Source organism: Nothoprocta perdicaria, unplaced genomic scaffold (assembly GCF_003342845.1).
Source record: "Nothoprocta perdicaria isolate Ctin4 unplaced genomic scaffold, notPer1 scaffold_91, whole genome shotgun sequence".
Lineage (NCBI taxonomy): Eukaryota > Metazoa > Chordata > Aves > Tinamiformes > Tinamidae > Nothoprocta > Nothoprocta perdicaria.
Window position 1 is genome coordinate 1,126,628 of NW_020456210.1, and position 18,615 is coordinate 1,145,242.

At 43.2% G+C, this 18,615-nt stretch overlaps 1 protein-coding gene across 1 annotated transcript in view; it reads left to right on the forward strand.

Annotated features, from left to right (window-relative positions):
* MSRB3 (methionine sulfoxide reductase B3) overlaps window positions 1-18,223 on the forward strand; it is a 66,217-nt gene extending 47,994 nt beyond the window's left edge. The window contains exons 5-6 of the mRNA XM_026052802.1: window positions 11,230-11,327; window positions 15,892-18,223. Coding sequence (XP_025908587.1) covers window positions 11,230-11,327; window positions 15,892-16,053 — 260 coding nt within the window. The 3' untranslated portion in view covers window positions 16,054-18,223. The remainder of the gene's footprint in view (window positions 1-11,229; window positions 11,328-15,891) is intronic.
* The last annotated feature ends 392 nt before the right edge of the window (window positions 18,224-18,615 follow it).

Genomic DNA, 18,615 nt, shown 5'->3' on the forward strand with positions numbered 1-18,615 from the left:
ATCTGTGTACAATTGGAAGTATTTTATAGCAGGATACAGCAAAGAAAGAATAAATATAGCTTTTAAGACAACTAGTACACAACTTTTTTTTTTTTTTTTTTTTTTTTTTGGAAAGGTTCAGTGAATTGAGGATGATGCTTTTTGACGTGTGAGCTCCAAAAATTTATAGAGTGATTGGAGTGAGAACGAGCCTGCTTAAACAAGAGCTTGGCCTGTGTTTATTCCCCAGCGTGTGCACAACGATGGTGCCGGGCTGGCATTTGGTACCAATATTTCGTGGTACCTTTGGCTGCCTTTGAACCGGAGTCACTGAGGCAGGAACCCGAATGCTGCTTAACTCCGAGTTCAGATTTATTTGGCGGGGTGAAAGCTGGAAGGGATCCCCACTGTTTTGTGCTTTGGGAGATGGACACAGCAAATGGCAGTTAATGGGGCTTCTTCTGAGCTGCTTCTTTGCCTGGCTCTTGCTGGCAGCCCCTCTCCGTGTGCCCAGGCACCGCGGGTCACTGCAGACTGCAGGGTTTAGGGGTCTGTGCCTCTGAAGGGAAAATCTGCCAGAGCTGAAGCTCACGCGGCTCGCAGGTATTCTTCCTTAGCAAGGCCCAAGCGATGAGCTAATGACTTTGTACATGGATCTAAAGAACATTTAATGGCTGGGAAGGGGCAAAGCCTGTGCTGCACAGTCAGCAACCACGTGCTCGAGAGACATGCTGAAGTACTAGAGAGGGGGAGAGGAAGGAGTGAGTAGAATGACACTGTTGTTTTACAAAAGTTTGTTTAAAAAGCAGGAAAGAAATCATTGAAAATTCTGTGCTTACAGCATTCTCCCTCACGCTTTCCTCCGAGATCGCAGTGTTTGTGTATAACTTGATCCTGAAACACAGGTTTAAAATAACTAGCAAGTGTATTTATTTATAAAACTACTCGGCGCAAGTATATTTACTTTGAAAATCAGCAGGTGGAGACAAGAACAAAGATATTAGCTGTCACCGTGGCTGCAGTGCGCCCGCTCGCTGTCCTCCCGGCGGCTCCGTGCCACCAGCAGGTGGAACTCGCCCTGTGCTCCTCCAGGCCGCTTCCCGCTTCCCTCCGGGCCTGGGGATTGGGATCAGGCCGGACACGCAGCCGCGCGGCTGGGCCTGTGGAGCTGCCTGCTCCGCTGCCCACCGACCCTTGGAGGGATTTCCGTGCGGGTTGAAGGATGAGGCGAGGCTGCTGCTGGTCGCACCCTGGATGCTGAGCCTTCATCTCCTGGAGAAGACACCTCGGTGTTGCTGACTGCCAGCAGAGACCCTTGAGCACTTCATTTACCTCATAGCTGGAATCTGGAGTTGATGGAGTATTTTTAAATGGTCTTTTCTGGCTTTTAGGACAAGCAGCTCATCCTCGAACCATTGGAAATAGAGGGAATGACAGGAATGACTTCACCATCTGCTAAACACCATGCTTCCCCTCGGAAGTTCACTTTCTGACACGAGTTCAGCCCTTGGTAGGGCTAATCTGATTTTTTTTTTTTTTTTTTTGAGCTCTGCTAAAACAGGAGCTTCTTATTCCCTTCCGAGCAAGGATTTGTTGAATTGATATGCTGGGCCCATCTATATTGCTTTAAAATAAACCTAGTGAAATTAGACAAATACTGGCACTGAATGGGCCAATGCTAATTTCGTGTGGATGTTTTCAGATCTCTTCTGTGCCCATTTATTTTGGGGGAAACCTAATTGCAGGCTCAGATYATTATCTGAATGGAAAGAGATGATTTTGAGCCAACCTGTATCATGAGCAAACAGGAGCAAATTTGGATCAGCAGAGTAACTCACATAAAAAACTGTCAGTAGGGCTCTGATATTTTCATTTAGGATCTATATACTTGCACTGTCCAAAGAGTCCATGCCTCCCATGTGGTTGTGCAGTGTCTGTCAGCTTTGCTGCACTTCAGATTTACAGATTTTGCCAGTGCCTGGAGACGCATGGGCRGCACATGGCAGTGTGTCCATCAGCAGCAGACGTTTCTGAGGTGGGGCTTGTGTTCCCGCTCAGTTATGAGACCTTTGGAAGGAACAGAGAAATATCCCAGTCAGAAGAACTGAGCAGAAGTAAAGACAATCCTGGACAACCCATGGATATGTGGTATTACAGAAGGCAGCATCTGAAAAGTGTCCCCAAAGCTCACAATTTGAATTACAGTTGTGACCAGTCTATGGGAAGGCACAGCAGAATTTGCCTGGGACAAATTCTGGTGTGTATAGGGTGTTTTCCTCAAGATATTTGAATGCCTCTRTTAAATGATTGCACCTTCACTCCTAGCTTCTTGTCTTCCAGTCTTTTCCTGCATGTTGGGCCATTTTCTTTTTGCCAATGGTCTCTTATTTCCCCTCCTGCCTCTTGAATCAGATTTCTTTTCCGAACCAATTATTCCCTTAAATTTAAGGTAAGAGAAAACAAGACCCGGAAGCAAGTTGAACATTTCTAAATACATATTATATCTCGGCAAAAAAATATAGCGACTATAATAACTTTATCTATGCTCATTCATATTGTACCCAATTATARTCACTCTTAGCTCCGGTTGAAAATAACTGCCCGATTAGGAGCATGTATTTTGCGTGCAGCTTGTTTGATTTATTTAATTTATTTGACTGAAAATATAATAGAAAGTTAACTAGAAAAAAGAAAAAAAGAAAAAAAGGGAAGCTGTCATGTCAGGAATAGCATGGGCACCTGAGCAAATAAGAGACCTGTGCTGAACTGTTCTGTGCAGCAGCCGTGTTAATGCTTGTTCAGTCTTCAGACTGGTCCTACAGGCAAGCAGGTTTTCCCCCAGCAGGGTATTAAAGGGGAATAGCTCCTCATAAGATATTTTTTAAGCACTTTTCCAAGCTGTTCCTTTCCTTGAACTGTGTCACTGTCTACACCATAAGGTTGTGAAAAGTTTTCCTTTGAAATCCTTCTTGAAGGAAAATGTGGGGTGTAGCAGAAAAGGCACGCTCTGCTTTAAAAACCGTAACAGCAAGTAAAACAGAAGGTGGACATTATAATCTGAAATATTAAACTTTTCCCATTTCTGTAGTTTCAATTTTCAGTAGTTTTCAAAGTGCAGCTGTGATATGCAAAGTTTTCCATAGAAAATTTAAAGGAACAGAGGTGTGTGGGTCACCCAACCCAGTAGCAGCTCTGAGCGATCTGTCCCCTCAAATGATGCTTTTTTTTTTCTTTTTCCGTACCGTTGCATCCACATCCCATGTGTCCACATGCATCCACAGTGCAGGGTGCAAGGGCAATCTGTGCTGACTAAGTCTTAGGCAGGGGGCAGTGGAAAACTACGCTGGGTGACAGGTTGTCCCTGATGGCAGGAGCGCATGAGTGGACCTGGTGTAAAGCTGCAGAGTGGAGCTTTGGTGCTTCCCAGGGCAGCGATGGCTTTGCGACCTCACTCACGGTGGGCTTTGGGTAACCTGTAGCTCAACATAAGTTGTTCCTTCACTGGAGCAAAACTCATCTCTGGAAATATTATCTATTTTAAGAAGGACTTAGTGATGATCTGTTGCCATTAGGCAAAGAAGAAGGTTTTGCACTACCTCGTGGTGRTGGTGGCAGAAGGGACCCAGCTCCACCTTCTTGTAGGGTCCTGTCCCCTGAACAAATTCCCTCACCACAGGTTTGGGGATCTGGTTTTAGCCTGCAGTTCAGTGGGCTGTTTCGTGTACCTCGGGCAGACACCGCTGTCAGCTCACTGCCCTGGTCTAGGCCCTAATCTTGTACGTTCAATTTTCTTGATGGACAAGAATATTATGTGCCCTTTTAGTTATTTGGGACTAAGTTCTCTTGCGAAGGCATCTCATTCAGTACCTAAAGCAAACAGAAGAAAGGGGCCTTGGTCTTTTTCTTGTTTTTTAATCACTGTAATAACTCTTTCCYTCGTTTCAGAACTTTACTACTGCAGTTAGAGCCTGTTTGTCCAGCTGTAACGAGGAGGGCGCTTGTCTGCTGTGGCACTCGATGCTGTAGGCATGTTGCTCCAAGGGAATAGAGCTGCACAAGGGAGACAATACAGGCTGCATTTCTGAGTGAAAAGCAATTTCTGTCAGAATCCCATATCCGTAGTTTTAGCTTTAATATGTGTTTGACTTCTGCCTGCTCTTTACAAAATCTGTTTCCCCAGTATGTGTAATACTATAGGAAAATGTTATGATGGGTTTAAAAAACAAATTATAAATGTCTGTTATTTGAAGCACCCCAAACAAATTTTTCAAATATGTGCCTTCCTTGTAACTGATGTTCCTGGATGCACTTGGGCTCTGCACTGCAGTCATTAACGATTAGTCGTCGTCATCATAATTTCAGTGCCAGACCCTGTTATTACAGGATTGCATGTATAGTTCTTTTGATTTTTCCCATGAATACACTACATTTGGATTCCAGTTTTGTCAAATCACTCCCATCAGATGGCCTCATCATTCTAGTATTTTCCTGACTTACTCATCCTATGTGAAAGTTTCAATTATTTTAGCGAGTTGTATAGATAACTTGTAAGAAAACAGATTGCAAGCTACTTTGCAAGACATACTTTTTTTTTCTAGTGCAGCTTTTGGAAGGAAAACAAAAACATTTATTCGAAATTGAATGCTTTAGACTGAGGTTACTAGGTCAACAGTAAATTTTTAAAACTATTTGAGACATTTCTTAATGTCATTTTAAAATTATAGCTTAAGGTTACACTGTTTCACATGATTCTGTTCGCTTCCTTTGATGCTGAAGATCTACAACTGACTTATGTGTAAGATATATTTTTAAAAACATTAGCCGTGATTTAAAGTAATAAGAGACACTGTTCAGATGAGGGGAGAAAACCATCCTTTGGGAGGAAGTGAGTTAGGTTCAGCAGTTTTGCTGAACCTGAACCAAAAAAGAAACCATTAGTAACTCAATCTTAGTAAGAAGACTTAAGGAAGACCCCAGCTCTTGCTTACCTGTTGATTTTAACAGCAGTCCAGACATTGGACATGTCAGAAGCATTTTAGAGGAAGGCTCTAAAACAGTCAATATGTATTTAGCAGTATCTTAGAATACAGTCAAGGGATTAAGGAAGCATTTAGGGCAATAGCTGTATGTGATACAGTTATTAATTGCTAAAGAGAACTGGCCCCATGCGTTCATTGCACTAGCAACACCAGGGTCCCTCTTGTTCTAAACAATTCAGATGTCAGATGAGATTGTAGATGTGAAGTTTCAGATCTCCCTTAACAATCATTTTAAACAAATATAGCCTTCTCCAACTAACAAAGATATAAATCTGGATTGCATATGTTGTTTCATAGAAAGTTGTTTTGACATTCAGAGCGCCTAAGTGGAAAAAAACAAATACCACCTTTATTTATGGCTTTCACTTTTTTATTTCCCAAGCGAGAAACATAAAGAGAAAAAACAGATGATGACTGTCTCATAAAAGCTGCTATTARGAGTTCAGTTGTTTTGTGAAACTCCCTTTGCACACTGCTCTCTCTGAGTGCAGTTTATCTGCTGTGGTACCCCAGCTTTGCTGAGGAAGATAGTGGATTAGAGGTGAACCTCCTCTTTACTTTTATTTTCCTTTTTTTCTCCCAAACTTTAGCTTGCTTCAGCTTGCTTCTCTTTAGCTTTAGCTCTTTAGCTTGCTTTAGCTTGCTTCTCTGCATGTTCTGCTGAAAGCCAGTACCATGTAGTTCTTCTTAAACCTGCCTGGTCCTAGAAAGACCTATTTTCTTACCAGTGAAATGAAAATCTACTCTTAGCCCTGGGCTGATGAACCAGAAAGTTTCTGTGCCTCATTTTGGGTTTAGTTACACTCAGGTAGATTAGATGAACCTCCACTGAAAGTAACGTTACCTCATTGTAAAATATTTGTTAGTAAGGCTATTTATTTTGGATTCATYGTCATGAAGATATAATGAAAAATAGCCCAGCATGTTAGCCAAAAAGCGCCCTATATTTGTGCAGGCACTGCACATAATAAGAATATGTCACTTTGTAGTTTTACATTAAACTTGTATGTGAGAAGTTACAGCTGTGGACGCCTGGCTTTGCTGGATTCTGTTTCAATGAGCCTGTGTGAAGGAAAAAAGTGAAGGTCCTTGAGCTTTACAGCAGTTTCAAAGTAGAAACTTTATTATCTCCTCTTTTAATCCTATATGCTTCAAGTTTTTGTACAGACACAGCTTCTCAGTGAAGATAAATGATAAGACTCTACCTTAAAAAGCCTTTGGGTTTTCATTAATCCATATTAGGTTAAAAGGGAATCAAAAATCTAAAAATACAACACATCAGAGAAACAAGGTATTTTTCAGGTCAAGGTCCTCTTTCTTTTCCATCTGGTGCCATTTGCTAGTTCTAACATCTTCCATCTCCCCCTACATCTCCATCTGTAAATAACTCACTGAAATAAATGCTTGAAATACTTACAGCAAAGAATGATAAAATGCAGGTTGGATTTAATCTCTTTGACTTCTAAAATGAAAAACATAACTACAAACTTTACAGTTATTGAAAAACTGTGGAGGTCTCCAGTCAGCAGGTGTAAGAAATGGGAATAATATAGGGGCATTAGAAGCTTTGGGATTGCAATTTTGCTGTTCAAAAAAATGTCAAAGGGAATATTAGTTCAGGAAAGGGGAAAAAATAACSTATCAGGCCTGATTTTCCAAAGCAGCCTGAAGTTTGGCTTCTGCAAATCATTATAGACTCGTATTTTAAGAGTTAGATGTCAAACRGCTTGCACCCATGTATTAGGAAGTTGGAGGTCTAAGTACAAATAAATGTGTACAAACTTGCARAACTGGAGGGAGGTTTGAGATGCCTCTACAGGTAAACTGTTTTCAAGTGTTTATGGGAACAAAATGTCTTTGTCTTTTGTTTGTTCATGAGCCTCGCCTCAGGAAACAGTGATAAATAAAAGTGCTTTAGAATTTCTGGGACTAACATGAATGAGATAATCTGCTCTTGCCCTTTTTTTGATTTCTGTCGGGAGCACAGAGAAGAGGGATGACCGTAGGCAAACTGCCCTAGCTGTAGTTTGCATTTCAACTGCTTTGGCATCTCCATTTAAGAAGGAGACCAGCTATGCAATTTGGCCTGCTGCTAAGTGCTGGCTGCCTCTTCCTTCGTGATACCCATGGTGTGCCAGCTCCCTGTGCATCTACCTACCTTGGGCAGCTCGCTAGTAATGCCAGCTAAATTAGATACCCAGAATAAGAGGTCTGAAAGTAACCAATAAAAATACCTCTTTTAAATGATTTAAAGCCCTGTGGGCAGGGTAGGAAAAGCAACATCCAATRTATGTTACCAGAGCACATGTTTCTGTCCCTTGTCTTCACTTCCGCTGCATGTGGCAGTGTGAGGTGTTCTCCATTCTCCTTTGCCAAGGAGGCCTCAACGGCCTTTTTCTTTGGCCTATTCCTTGCCGGAATAAGGACCATTTTGAGAAACAAAAGATTAAGCTTTGGGGGGAGAGGAGGAAGAAGTTATAAAGGCCATGCAACTTCTATGAAAGATTTGGTGGGGGTGCCACAATGAGAAAGAGGAGGACATGACTCAGTGAGTGTGACATCCAGCAGCATAGGATCCCTTCTGTTACTCCTCCAGGATGAATGGAAAAGATCTGTCATGAAAGCTCATTTTACAAATAGTTTTCCTTGAGCTCCTTGACAGTAAGAAGTTTCATTGCTTTATTTGCTTCTGGTGTGGGTTTTAGAAAGGATACCTGCTCTATGTCTGAATCCCCATTCATCTCTCTGTCCAGCTTATTAACATACAAGGAACAGGCCCAAAGGACACACAGGTCCAACTCCATATAAAGGGTTCTTATAGTGAGCACAATACAGTAAATTCTTCTTTTAAAGCCCTTTTATATTGACAACGTAAAGTCACTGTAGTGAAATTAAGAATGGTCCCATTTTAAATGTCTCTCTTTTGATAAGAATTACTGCCCATTACAGTGTAATGTTCTGCTTCAAACTAAAGTTTAGGTTCAGGGACAAACATACTCACCAATCTTGGCTCTTAAACACACACAAAAATGTTCAAATGCCCCTTAAGTTGATCACTTAGTTAGGAGACTCTCCATCTTGTCTCCTGCAGTTCCCCTTTGCTGCCTTCCTCCTGCAGCTGTTTTTTCCRAAGTTTTACCATCCTTCAAACGCTACTGCTCCCGCTCTTGCTGCCCATCTGGCTTGCTCAGCTAGACCTGACAGAAATCAATAATCTGTGGAGAGCTGAGTCTAAGCACTAGGCTTTACAGAGGATCTGCAATGAGAAGATTAGCAAACCATGAGAAGATTAGCATGCCATCAAGTGGGTTTTCCACTTAAACTTTAGAGGAGGGAAAGGAGCCAGCAGAGAGGTAGTTATTCCTGGTGAGTTCGATCAATGAAGGGTTGCACAAGGGTTCATGAGCTCAACAAGCAGTTCACTTGTCTTCCTTTCAAGGTGCACAGAGTGACAGTGGTCTCACAGTGCCCTTCAAGAGCCTTTTTTGTCACAGGATTTGCTTAGCTGTCATTCAAACCCCCACATTCCAGTTTGTCACAGATATGCTGATGCCTGGGCAGCAGTGGCGCTCAGAAAGAGCCTGCATGACGTAGAAGTAAAAGTCTGCACGTCTTCGAGGTTACCCCCTGGATGGAGAGACTGTTTTGAGAGTCCCCAACCCGGGAACATATGTGACAGTGGGGGAGTCTTTGAAACATGTGTCAAATGGAGCAGCAACTAACAGCCTAAATTGAAGTCACTCCAGTTGGGCACAAAGGCTACTTTAGGAGGAGCTTGACTGTTTATAAAGGTTTCAGATGACTTCATTTTTTAAAAGTCCATGGAATTCATCCAAAGCAAATAATTTTTTTTTTCTGTCTTGAATGGGAAGACCAAAAGGAAAAGTCTGGAGAAAGGAGGATGGATGGTCTTTCTTTAATGTCAAAGCTGACATAAACACATCTCCTCCAAGCCCTTCGCACAAGATAATTTTCTCAGCAAGACACAGATTGCTTCAATCTCTGTGTAGCAGCCTTTGAAGCTTCTCCCTTATTGCTATTACAGACGAGGGAGGGTTGCCTCTGAGAATTTCTGCAGCAGTGAAATGTTCCTCCTCCAAATGCCTTCACTCGATGAGATAGTTGGTTGCCCTAAGGAGCATGTCTCTTTAGAACTTCTCTGCCATCACACAAGGACAATCTGGCGGTTAGATATGTCACCCTTTTGCAAAGCATTTAAATCCAAAAAACTGAAAAGTCTTAATGAAAAAATCATCTGACCAGTCCTATGAATCTTCAGTTTTCATTAGACAGAGGCCCAGCTAAGGAGATGATGAATAGTGTTGGAGAGGAGCCACCAATTAGGAGACATCAATTTTTCTGTCAACAGGATAACCCCTTTACAAAACTTTTCGTATGTTTATTCCTTTCTGTTTGTGAACGTATTTGTTTGGCAGGGATATTTTGCATGCAGGGAAGAATTCATCACTTTTTAAAGGAGATCGCTTCTGTGCTGTTTTTCAGGTCTAGTTTTGTGGGGTATTTTCTGAGTTCAGAGTTCTTGTTCTTCATCTCCATCTGCTCTCTGTAGCTCTTACATTTACCATAAATTGTGGGAGGCAAAAGCAAAGCAAAAGGCAGGAGTCTCCTTGCTTCTGCAGTGGGTTCTTGGGGAACACTTCTGATGTGAGTGGACTCTTTGGAGGCATCAGGCTTGGATCTGCAAAGGCCTTCAGGTTGCAGGGTTAGGAATACTGTGATATGTGTACAGTTTCTCAAAGGAAAGAAAGTGTTTTTAAGTGCTTCTTTCTTAAAAAATTATGCTTGCTCTGCTTGCATCCTAAGAGTGTTCCTGTACATTTAGTAGTTTAAGATATATCCAAAGACATATGGACTTTTCTTCCAGTTTGCACACTCCATTCCATACAATTCCATACTGAAAACTTGATAGCTTCCACACCTCCTTTAACTAAACAAGAAATTTTACTCCCTTTACTTATGGGAAACTTTATATGTCCTTTATTCGTCTTCGTACAGTGATTCACAGCTGCTGCTGTGTTTCTTAATAACTTATTGCAGGACATTTTATGAAATCAGTAGTAGTACATACTTAGCAGATCCTGGAAGAAGAAACAATGCACAGGCATATATGTAATACGCTGAGAGGAAGAGTATATCTGTGTGTGTTACAATATTTGGCAAGAGACAAAATGAGAGGGACACACATCTCATGCAGTGTCAGGTGGGCACTGGTAGATGTTGACATGACCTCAAAATGTATCGGGTTCTTATGTGGGAGCCGAACTTCAAGAAATAGACCCTATGACGACTGTTTTGTGAGAGGTGGCTGGAAAGTTACAGCTGTGTAATGAGTATCTACGGGGCCGCCTGCGTTGTGGACAGTGGGAGACTTGGCAAGGAACAATTAAGAAGTAGAAGGTCATTACATAAATGATATGTGCCCGGCCCGCTAGTTGTAAATCAAGCGTGCAGCCTCTTAATCATCGGGTATCAGGTCACGCTGCTCCATGCTGAGATAGCAGCTCTGTTGAACGTGCACGTTAATGAGGGCATTTCCTTTTGTGCTGGAGGCAGAGTAATCTACTAGTGGTAGATATGTGTATTATAGGCCTTGTTATGACTCCATTTAAGCCATGGACAGCAAGTGATCTGAAGCACTCGTCACAGTTTTGAAACTAGGCACAGTAGTAGTGGTCTCCATTGCGAATGGATCAGGCTCTGAGCAGGTCCTTAGCAGTAACCATGCTTTTAGGCGAAGGGCGGGGTGGACTGTGGGACTCTAACCTGCAATGTATCGACTTCTTTTTTAAAGAACTTTGTACTGCAAAAGCGTAACATGTTCCACAAGATCTTGCAGTTTGTCCTCTGGGCAGATTTTATGTGTTTTGGAGTGATGTGAGGCTGAGTCTGGCCCACCTGAGTGAACATCTCTTGCTTGAGATAACCTGCTGCTGTTGCTCACAGTAAAGTGCAGGAATAGCTGTTGACATGGGCAACTACTGGCAACTTGATCCTTGCCAATAAACAACTTTGTGTTCAGGATAAAATGTTCCAAAGTCCCTAATTAATTTAGGATCCTTGCCATTTATTTTCAGGCCCTGCAGTGATATGAAGGTTCTTTCAAAGTGTTATTCTCTATCTGATTTTCACAATGTCATCTGTCACAAAGATGCGATAGTGTCTTTTCTTCTCACTTGTTCCTTTTTTCCAGGTTGGCCTTCCTTCTATGATGTGATCAGTCCTGATGCAGTTACTTTCGCTGATGATTTCTCCTACGGGATGCACAGAATTGAAATATCCTGCAGTCAGGTCAGTGTATAGCACATACAGACCATGCAGACCAAAGGCTGCAAAAATCATTACCGTGCGCTGCACTTTCTGTAAGATTTGCAAACTTTTCAGTTCCATTAARTAGTAATCATTGCAAGAGAGCACAATGGATCGTAGGTATGACAGCGGGGTGGAAGGAGCTAAAAGCACAAAGGGCCCATTGGAGTGCACATCGTTGGGAATGGTTGGATTCAGTGGTGAGGCTACAAAGATTGGCTTCCCRAAAGGGGTCCCTTCAAAGGAGCCTCCCAAGGGAGCCTTGCCCCCTTCTGTCGGTACAGCAGGAGCTGAGATGGAAGGGGAGGCGCTGGAGCCACCATGTGTGTGCTGATTCCATCACTGCACATTACTGTGCCCTGGCGCTAACTCGTTCCCAACGCTCATTCCCAGGGCATGCTTAATGGTTCCTTCTGACAATCCCATCTGCCCTGATAATGAAGTCAGTTGCTTTTCAAAACAACCCCACATTTTCCGTTATCTGTCTCGTTCTACTTCCTTTCATCCTTTGTGCTGCCCTCCTCTCTGCAAAGGGAGCAGCGTAATCATTACCTAGCAAAGGGGCAGCTGCTGCGTTGGAGTTGGACAGTCACATCCAGCAGCTGGTCATCCTTGAGCTCTCCAGGCTCAAATTCCTCCCGAAAGGAGCAGCAGCTTCATTTGGGCTGTGAGAATTTGCTCTTCCGTTTCCAGACAGAATTGTTGGGAGGGTAAATGATTTCTTCATTGATGTTACACATTCTCACTAGTCTGTATAAGAGTTCAGAGTGAGTKAAGAAGCTTCCCCAAAAGAGACAGGGTTGTCTTTGTGGAGAATCCATTAACCACTGTGTCTGGGTAGAGGGTTTGACCCTACATATTTATGGTCAACCAGCACGTCTGCTAGTATCTCATGGCTATTAGATAACTGTATTGCCTTTACATTGATGACATTCTTTAGAAGATTCATTTAAGATTTTTTTGAAATACCTATTTCCCTAAATTGCCTAGAAAGGTTGCAATGTGACCACAGGGTGGGCATTTCACACTTTTCCAGCGGTTACTGGAATAATCAAAACTGCAAGGACTTTGCCCAGCTCGGCTTGGTAAGGCTGAGCAGTGCTGAAGTCAGTGCACTGATCGTCTGCTGAACAGGCTGTAGCTGATGACTCTGTTCAGGAGATGGCTGGAGTTCTTGGGTTCACCTCAGTGAAGCCCAGGGAAGCCTGTGGTCRGGCCAAGGAGTCTGGGAATGTCATTTACCTTTGGCCAGAAAAAATACTGCGAGCAGACCTGAGACCAGGAGTATTAATGGCAATCACACACAGGCACCATAAACTTAAGGCAAAACCCAAGTCTGAATTTAGAGCAAAGATAAAAAGAAAATATGACCATAGTCACTAGACAGTCCTTATGCCAACCTCCTGGCAGAATAGCCCCACAGATGATCAAGTCACACAGGAAAATAACTTGAGGAGTGGTGCACATYTTTGCAGCCACTGCTCAGCACAGCTAATACCATCACATTGTGTRTCCATAACAAAAGCATTTCCTCCCCTCCTCCGAGCCCTAGGAATGTGAATCGCACATGCAGCTGCAAACGGAGCAGTTTTACTGCAGCCTGGAAGTGCAATGGGATTGGTATGACTGGGCTTGGTCAAACTGGGGGGAAATAGGCTCTCCCCCACCCAAAACTTCATTCATCTTTTTCAGATGAAATAGCAGTTGCTTTTTCTTCAAATGTCCTTCCACCTGTTTGAGAGAGTTAAAACATTTGCTTTGAAGCTTCTCCTCTATAGAGAGTAAACACTGGTTAAACTTGCTGTAATATAGAATAAAGACATCCATGGGATTATCCTAGGAAAAAAAGACTTTTACGGTTTTTTGGAACTACATCAGCATAGAAATATTTACAAGGTCAATGATTAATGACAGGTAAAAGTTAATTGTAAATGCATTTGAGGAATAGTCTAAAACTGGATGCATCTCTCTTTTCCCTTTCCCGTTCAAGAGAGCTTCCCCTCAAGGCAGCTATTATTTGTACCTGCAAAAATCAGTAAAATTCGGTAGTCTCAAAATGGTGTTTGCACACCGATAGCTTGGGATAAGATCCCGCAGCTGATTGCCAGCTGCTCCCTGTGGCTCACGGCAGCGCGTTAGAACCAGGAGCCTCCGGAGATCCAAGCAAACCGACAGCTCGCAGTCACCCCCCTGCCTTTCCTGCTCCCAAACACGTGTTTCAGATGCTTCACTCTAACCATTCCATAATCCCGGTGCATTCTCTCCTCCTTATAGATGTGTATATATGTATAGAGCAGATTGTTTCTTTTTGGGAGACTTTACAGACATTTATATGTGGCCTAGAGAAGCAGTTGGCACCTCTGGGTGATGTGTGGGGACAACAGCTACATTGCTTCATCCTTTGCGCTCTGCTGAGGGCCAGGGCCCTTACACTCTGATGCAAAGAGTTGAATTACATTTCTTTCAGGGCAGATGACTTGTGGAGTTCTCTACAAAGAGCAGCTCCACATAACTTTTTAGTGAGGAGTAATCTCAAAAGGTAACAAATTTAGCAGTAATCCAACCCTGGCGTGACTCTGCCATCACAAGGAGGTGTAATGGGATTGCTCTGACCAGCTTGGCAGATTTTGTGGGGAAAACCTTTCTGATAGATGGCCTTCGTAGTTGACGTGTTTGTGAGTGTTACCCTCAGAGGCTGTTTCTCTTGATAGTTTTCCTTGTGTTCCATTTCCATCCATTGGAGGGGGAATGATTATGCCTGTGCAGATGTTAATCTGAGAAAGGTCTGTTCAGCACTTCTAGCCAGGAGATTTTGAAGTGCCCTTAGTTGAGATGATTTAATTAGGATGTGGAGCATTTAGAAAAATACTTTTTCTGGGACACTAAGTTTTATTTTGGCTTCTTGGAGATAGTGAAAGTCCCTAATCAGGAGAAATGCCTCACTGTGAGAGACTCCAGTCTTATAAACACCTCAGGTCTCCCCAAGAAGTCCTTGAGTCCCAAGGACAAGGAAATAAAGAAAACAAGAGGTGCCGAGGAAAGGAAAGTGTGAAGGCGGCCGTCGTTCAGAGGCAAGCCTTCAACAGGGGCATCGATATTTCTCATGCAATTTCCCCCTGTCTCTTCCTCGTCACCCAGTATTTTTCCCCTCCTAACAAAGCTGAGCAGCTGCTCCATAGCCCAGCTCCGTTCCCGGGGCCCTGGCCTCTCTCCACAGGCTTTGGGGGCTGCGGGTGCTGCCCCTCCTGCACTTTGCTGCCCTGATTCAGCAAGGAGAGGGTTTCTGTCCCTCCTCGGGGATGCAAGAGCCTCCTGCAAACACTGAGAGACCTGGGCCAGGACTTACCTGCTGCTGCGGACACTCTCCTTAGTGCTTTGGTGAATGAGAGGCCTTAACAGCAGGGTGACATTAACAGCGTATTAACTGTGGCACACAGAGCTGCCCTCAGCAGCCCATTCACAGTTCAGATTAACCAGTCTTGCCTCTGTGCACACTTTGGAAACTATGAATTAATTGAATGTTAAGAGTAAATCACAGTCCTTAATTTTTGCTCTCTGACTGTGAGCTCACTAACAGCCCTGTGATCTCAGTTACATCATTGCCCTTCTCACTGCGATCAGCTGCTGACTTGAAAGGGCAGCACTCCTTAGCAAAGCAGCATGACTTTCCTGCTCAAGATAAATATTTCTCCAGCGCAAAGTTTTATTTTTTTCATTTCTCATGGCAGGCTGTAAGAAGGAACTTGTGGAATTTAAGTGACTAATTATACAAAGCACTTATTACCCCGATAAGTTGTCAGCCGTAATGTGCAGTGATAGTAATCCCAGTTTCTGAATAATAGCCAACTGCCTCAGCTTCTTCCAAACGCTGCAGAGCAGGGAACCTGTTTGTAAACTGCTCCGGGCCAGCAGTCATTCAGAAATAGTTTGCCTTTCTGTACTGTGGGTGTTTTTTGGTCACCTGCCCTTTATACTACAAAAAGACCTGCCCTTTTTACTACAAAAAGTCGTGTGAGATGAGCAGGAGGTGAGATCCATCGCTTCCTGGGGCAAGGCGCAGAGGAGCGCGCAGAAGGAGCCTCATGCCCTTACATTTTGGGAAAACAAGAAGCTATGGGAAGAGGAAGATAGGAGAGCGTACTSCACAGTGCATCCCGACTGCTTTAGGTCCTCGTGGGCATTGCCCGGCGGGTAAAGTTTCTCTCTGAGGGGGGTGGCAGGCGGCCACAGGCTGAGGAATGGCTGGACCTCGGGTCCCCCTTTCCAGCGGGATTAGGCTTGCAGGGGTGTGGGATGTGGGCAGCGCTGCCCTTGCCGCCGCTTTCACCTGAGCTCCCCCCGTGAGACCGTCGCACTCAGGTGGCTTTTCAGAAGTAACCGCCCAGCTGGACGTGTGAAGTAGCACAACACGAACCGCAGGAACCCACGGTGCCGCACGTTTCCTGCATCGCTCTTGTCAGTGCAGCTCCGAATCCCGCGGGGAATAACCGAGCMGGGTGCCCCACGCTGGGCAGACGCACAGTGACACCCTCTTGTTCTGTTGCAGTGCGGCGCCCACCTGGGCCACATTTTCGACGACGGACCTCGTCCCACTGGCAAACGCTACTGCACAAACTCGGCGGCGTTGTCCTTCGCAGCGGCCGACAAGAGCAGCGCGGGAGAGGGCAGCGCCGCCCGCCCTGCCCAGACAGGCAAAGCGGAGCTGTAGCGCACAGCAAGGAAACTGGCCGCATCCCACGCAGCTTACAAGGAATGTTTCCCAAATTGCCTGCTATCCTTTATCCTAAGAATGTTTAAAAGCGTGAAACCATGTTGCACCATCCTTTTAAATCCTCTCTTCCTTGAATTTGAGGCCTTGCTCGCCAGTGCATTTTACTATGTAATTGGATTTTAGAATGTGTTGACTGAATCCACAGGTTTTCCTTTTCTTTTTTTTTTTGGAAATTACTTTGGGGAATCCTTAAATCAAGAGGCTTTGGCACCGTTAGTTATTAGTTTCTTTTAGTGCAGTGTTACCCTAGGTTTGAACAATTTTCCTTCTCGTAGGGAGATGGGAATTGTGGCTCTCATCKCTCTATAGGAAACTTCTGGGCATAAGGAAATGCTGAACTGCCAGCACGTCTCTGCTTTGTCCTGACTTGCGAGGCATGCAGCCCTTGGCCGTATGTGTTCAACCATCCTCCAGGACCAACCACATCCTGCAAAAACTTGTGCTCATGGCTGTTCCTTCCCAATGGAGAAAGGTAGCTGAGATGTGAAGCCCATCCTTTGGCTAATTTACAGCCAAAATTTCAAGGCTGTAGTTGAACAGATGCAAATGTTGTCTCAGCATCTATTTTTCCCCTTTGTTCRTATTTAAATCAAGGTTTTAACTAGTAAGGCTCACTTACGCAGGTCACTAATGAGACTGTCTTTCTTGGGAGACCTGTTCTGCAGCTGTGGCTCAGATCTGAATTAAAGCTGAAATCTGCAGGGGGTCGTTATGTAGACAAGTGCAAAGATAAACTTGAGAACTGAAGAAGATGAGGGATGACACTCGGCTCTTTATCTTGTTGCTCGCTACAAGGGTTCAGGAACACGACAGTTTCAGCTAACAGGGGGCTTAGGAATGCAGCCGGAAGCGGGACACCCTTCTGAAGTATCCAAACTTAAATTTAAGCTGTCTGGACGGGTGATGCTACATGGCCCCAGCCTTTATTTTGAGTAGCTATGATGCAGGTCATGAGTGAGAGAGCTGATTTAACAAGGGAAGAGGAAAAAGAAAAAGGCTGGCAAGGCCCCAGGATTTTTCACATTGTGACCGTAGGCTGCCCCGCAGGTTTTTTTTTCTTTTTTTCAGAAATGCTCTTAGATTTTGTTTAATAAAATCTGTAATGATGCAGTATTAGTTAACACCACTTCGCCTTTAAGTGTTGAGTGACTTATCAGATATAGTATTTACTTCTATTAGCAAACTTAGCGACTGACATATTTAGATACAATTTTGTTTCCTGTAGGAGAGAAACGACGACTGTTTTTAATGGAAACGGGATTGAGGCTTTTATGTCAGTGATAATAAACAAATTACCCGAAGTACAAAAATCCTTTAGTTAAAACGGAGCTACTCCAAAAGTGCACAGAATGGTCAAAGTTGTCTTTTTTAGCAATATGAGGAAGGCCTGAAAAATGCACACAACGCCTTAACATAGACTAGATGCAAATAAAGAGGCTAAATGGAGCTAAAACGTTCGGGCTCTGTGGGATYGAGCACCGCTGCACGTGAGTATTCCCCCAGATGTCCTGCAAGGAATTGCTCATCAGCAACAGGAAAGGTTGTGCAGACTGACCTTTGTGTTTCCAGGCAGTCGGGTTTCTCCGGGTCCCATTGCTTTTCAGCAATTCCTTACAGCACTGCTCTTATTCCCTGCCTTTATTTAAAGAAAAGTGAGTTTTCTCTACCACATTTTTCTGACATCAACATAAAAAAAAGGCAGCATCTATAAAAATGTGGTGCATAAATGTGGTTTAATTCCAGATTGCCGTTGGATTTAAAGTGTTATCGAATTTCAGTGACTTTCTGCCTTATGTTAAAGAAATATATTACTTAAACTTCAGTACGCAGTAATGTATGCTGTCCTGCAGGAGATTTATTTTTGCAGGATATGGAGTGCAATGAAATGAGTCAATATGGTGAGGTGTATGTGATCTCTGGGAGTTAGGCCATTTAACATAGGAAATGCATTGTTCTCTCTTGCACAAAATATAGCACAGCACAGCGCAGGGTAAGACAGATTTCCTTTTGCTGCTCTTAGAAGATGCTAGTAAGGGCTGCTATTAAACACACCAAATATAGTTGGGTCTGGTTGTGGTCACAACAGAGGAAAGCTGGGAGCTGAGCACAATGTAGAGAATATTTCTGTATGTTAAATTTTTGCACTGTCTAGATGCTTATAAAGCTGAATGCAAATGATGTAGAAATAGCAAACTATATTTTATAATCTCTATTGCTACTTTAAATAGCATACCTTAAAGTATCATGTAAAAGTCACAAATTATTTATATATATTATATATATAAAAATTGCACATGTTTTATATATATATATATATATGTACACATGCATATATCTATCCAAGTATAATTTTAGCCTTCAGAGCCTTTTTAATAACTATAAAGCTTTCCTTAAGAGTTCAATACTTTTAAGAAATCAAATATACATTTTTTCAAATTAAATTTGTTTTCATATATTTGTTGTACACAAATATAAAATAAAACTCTTTATAAATAAGCA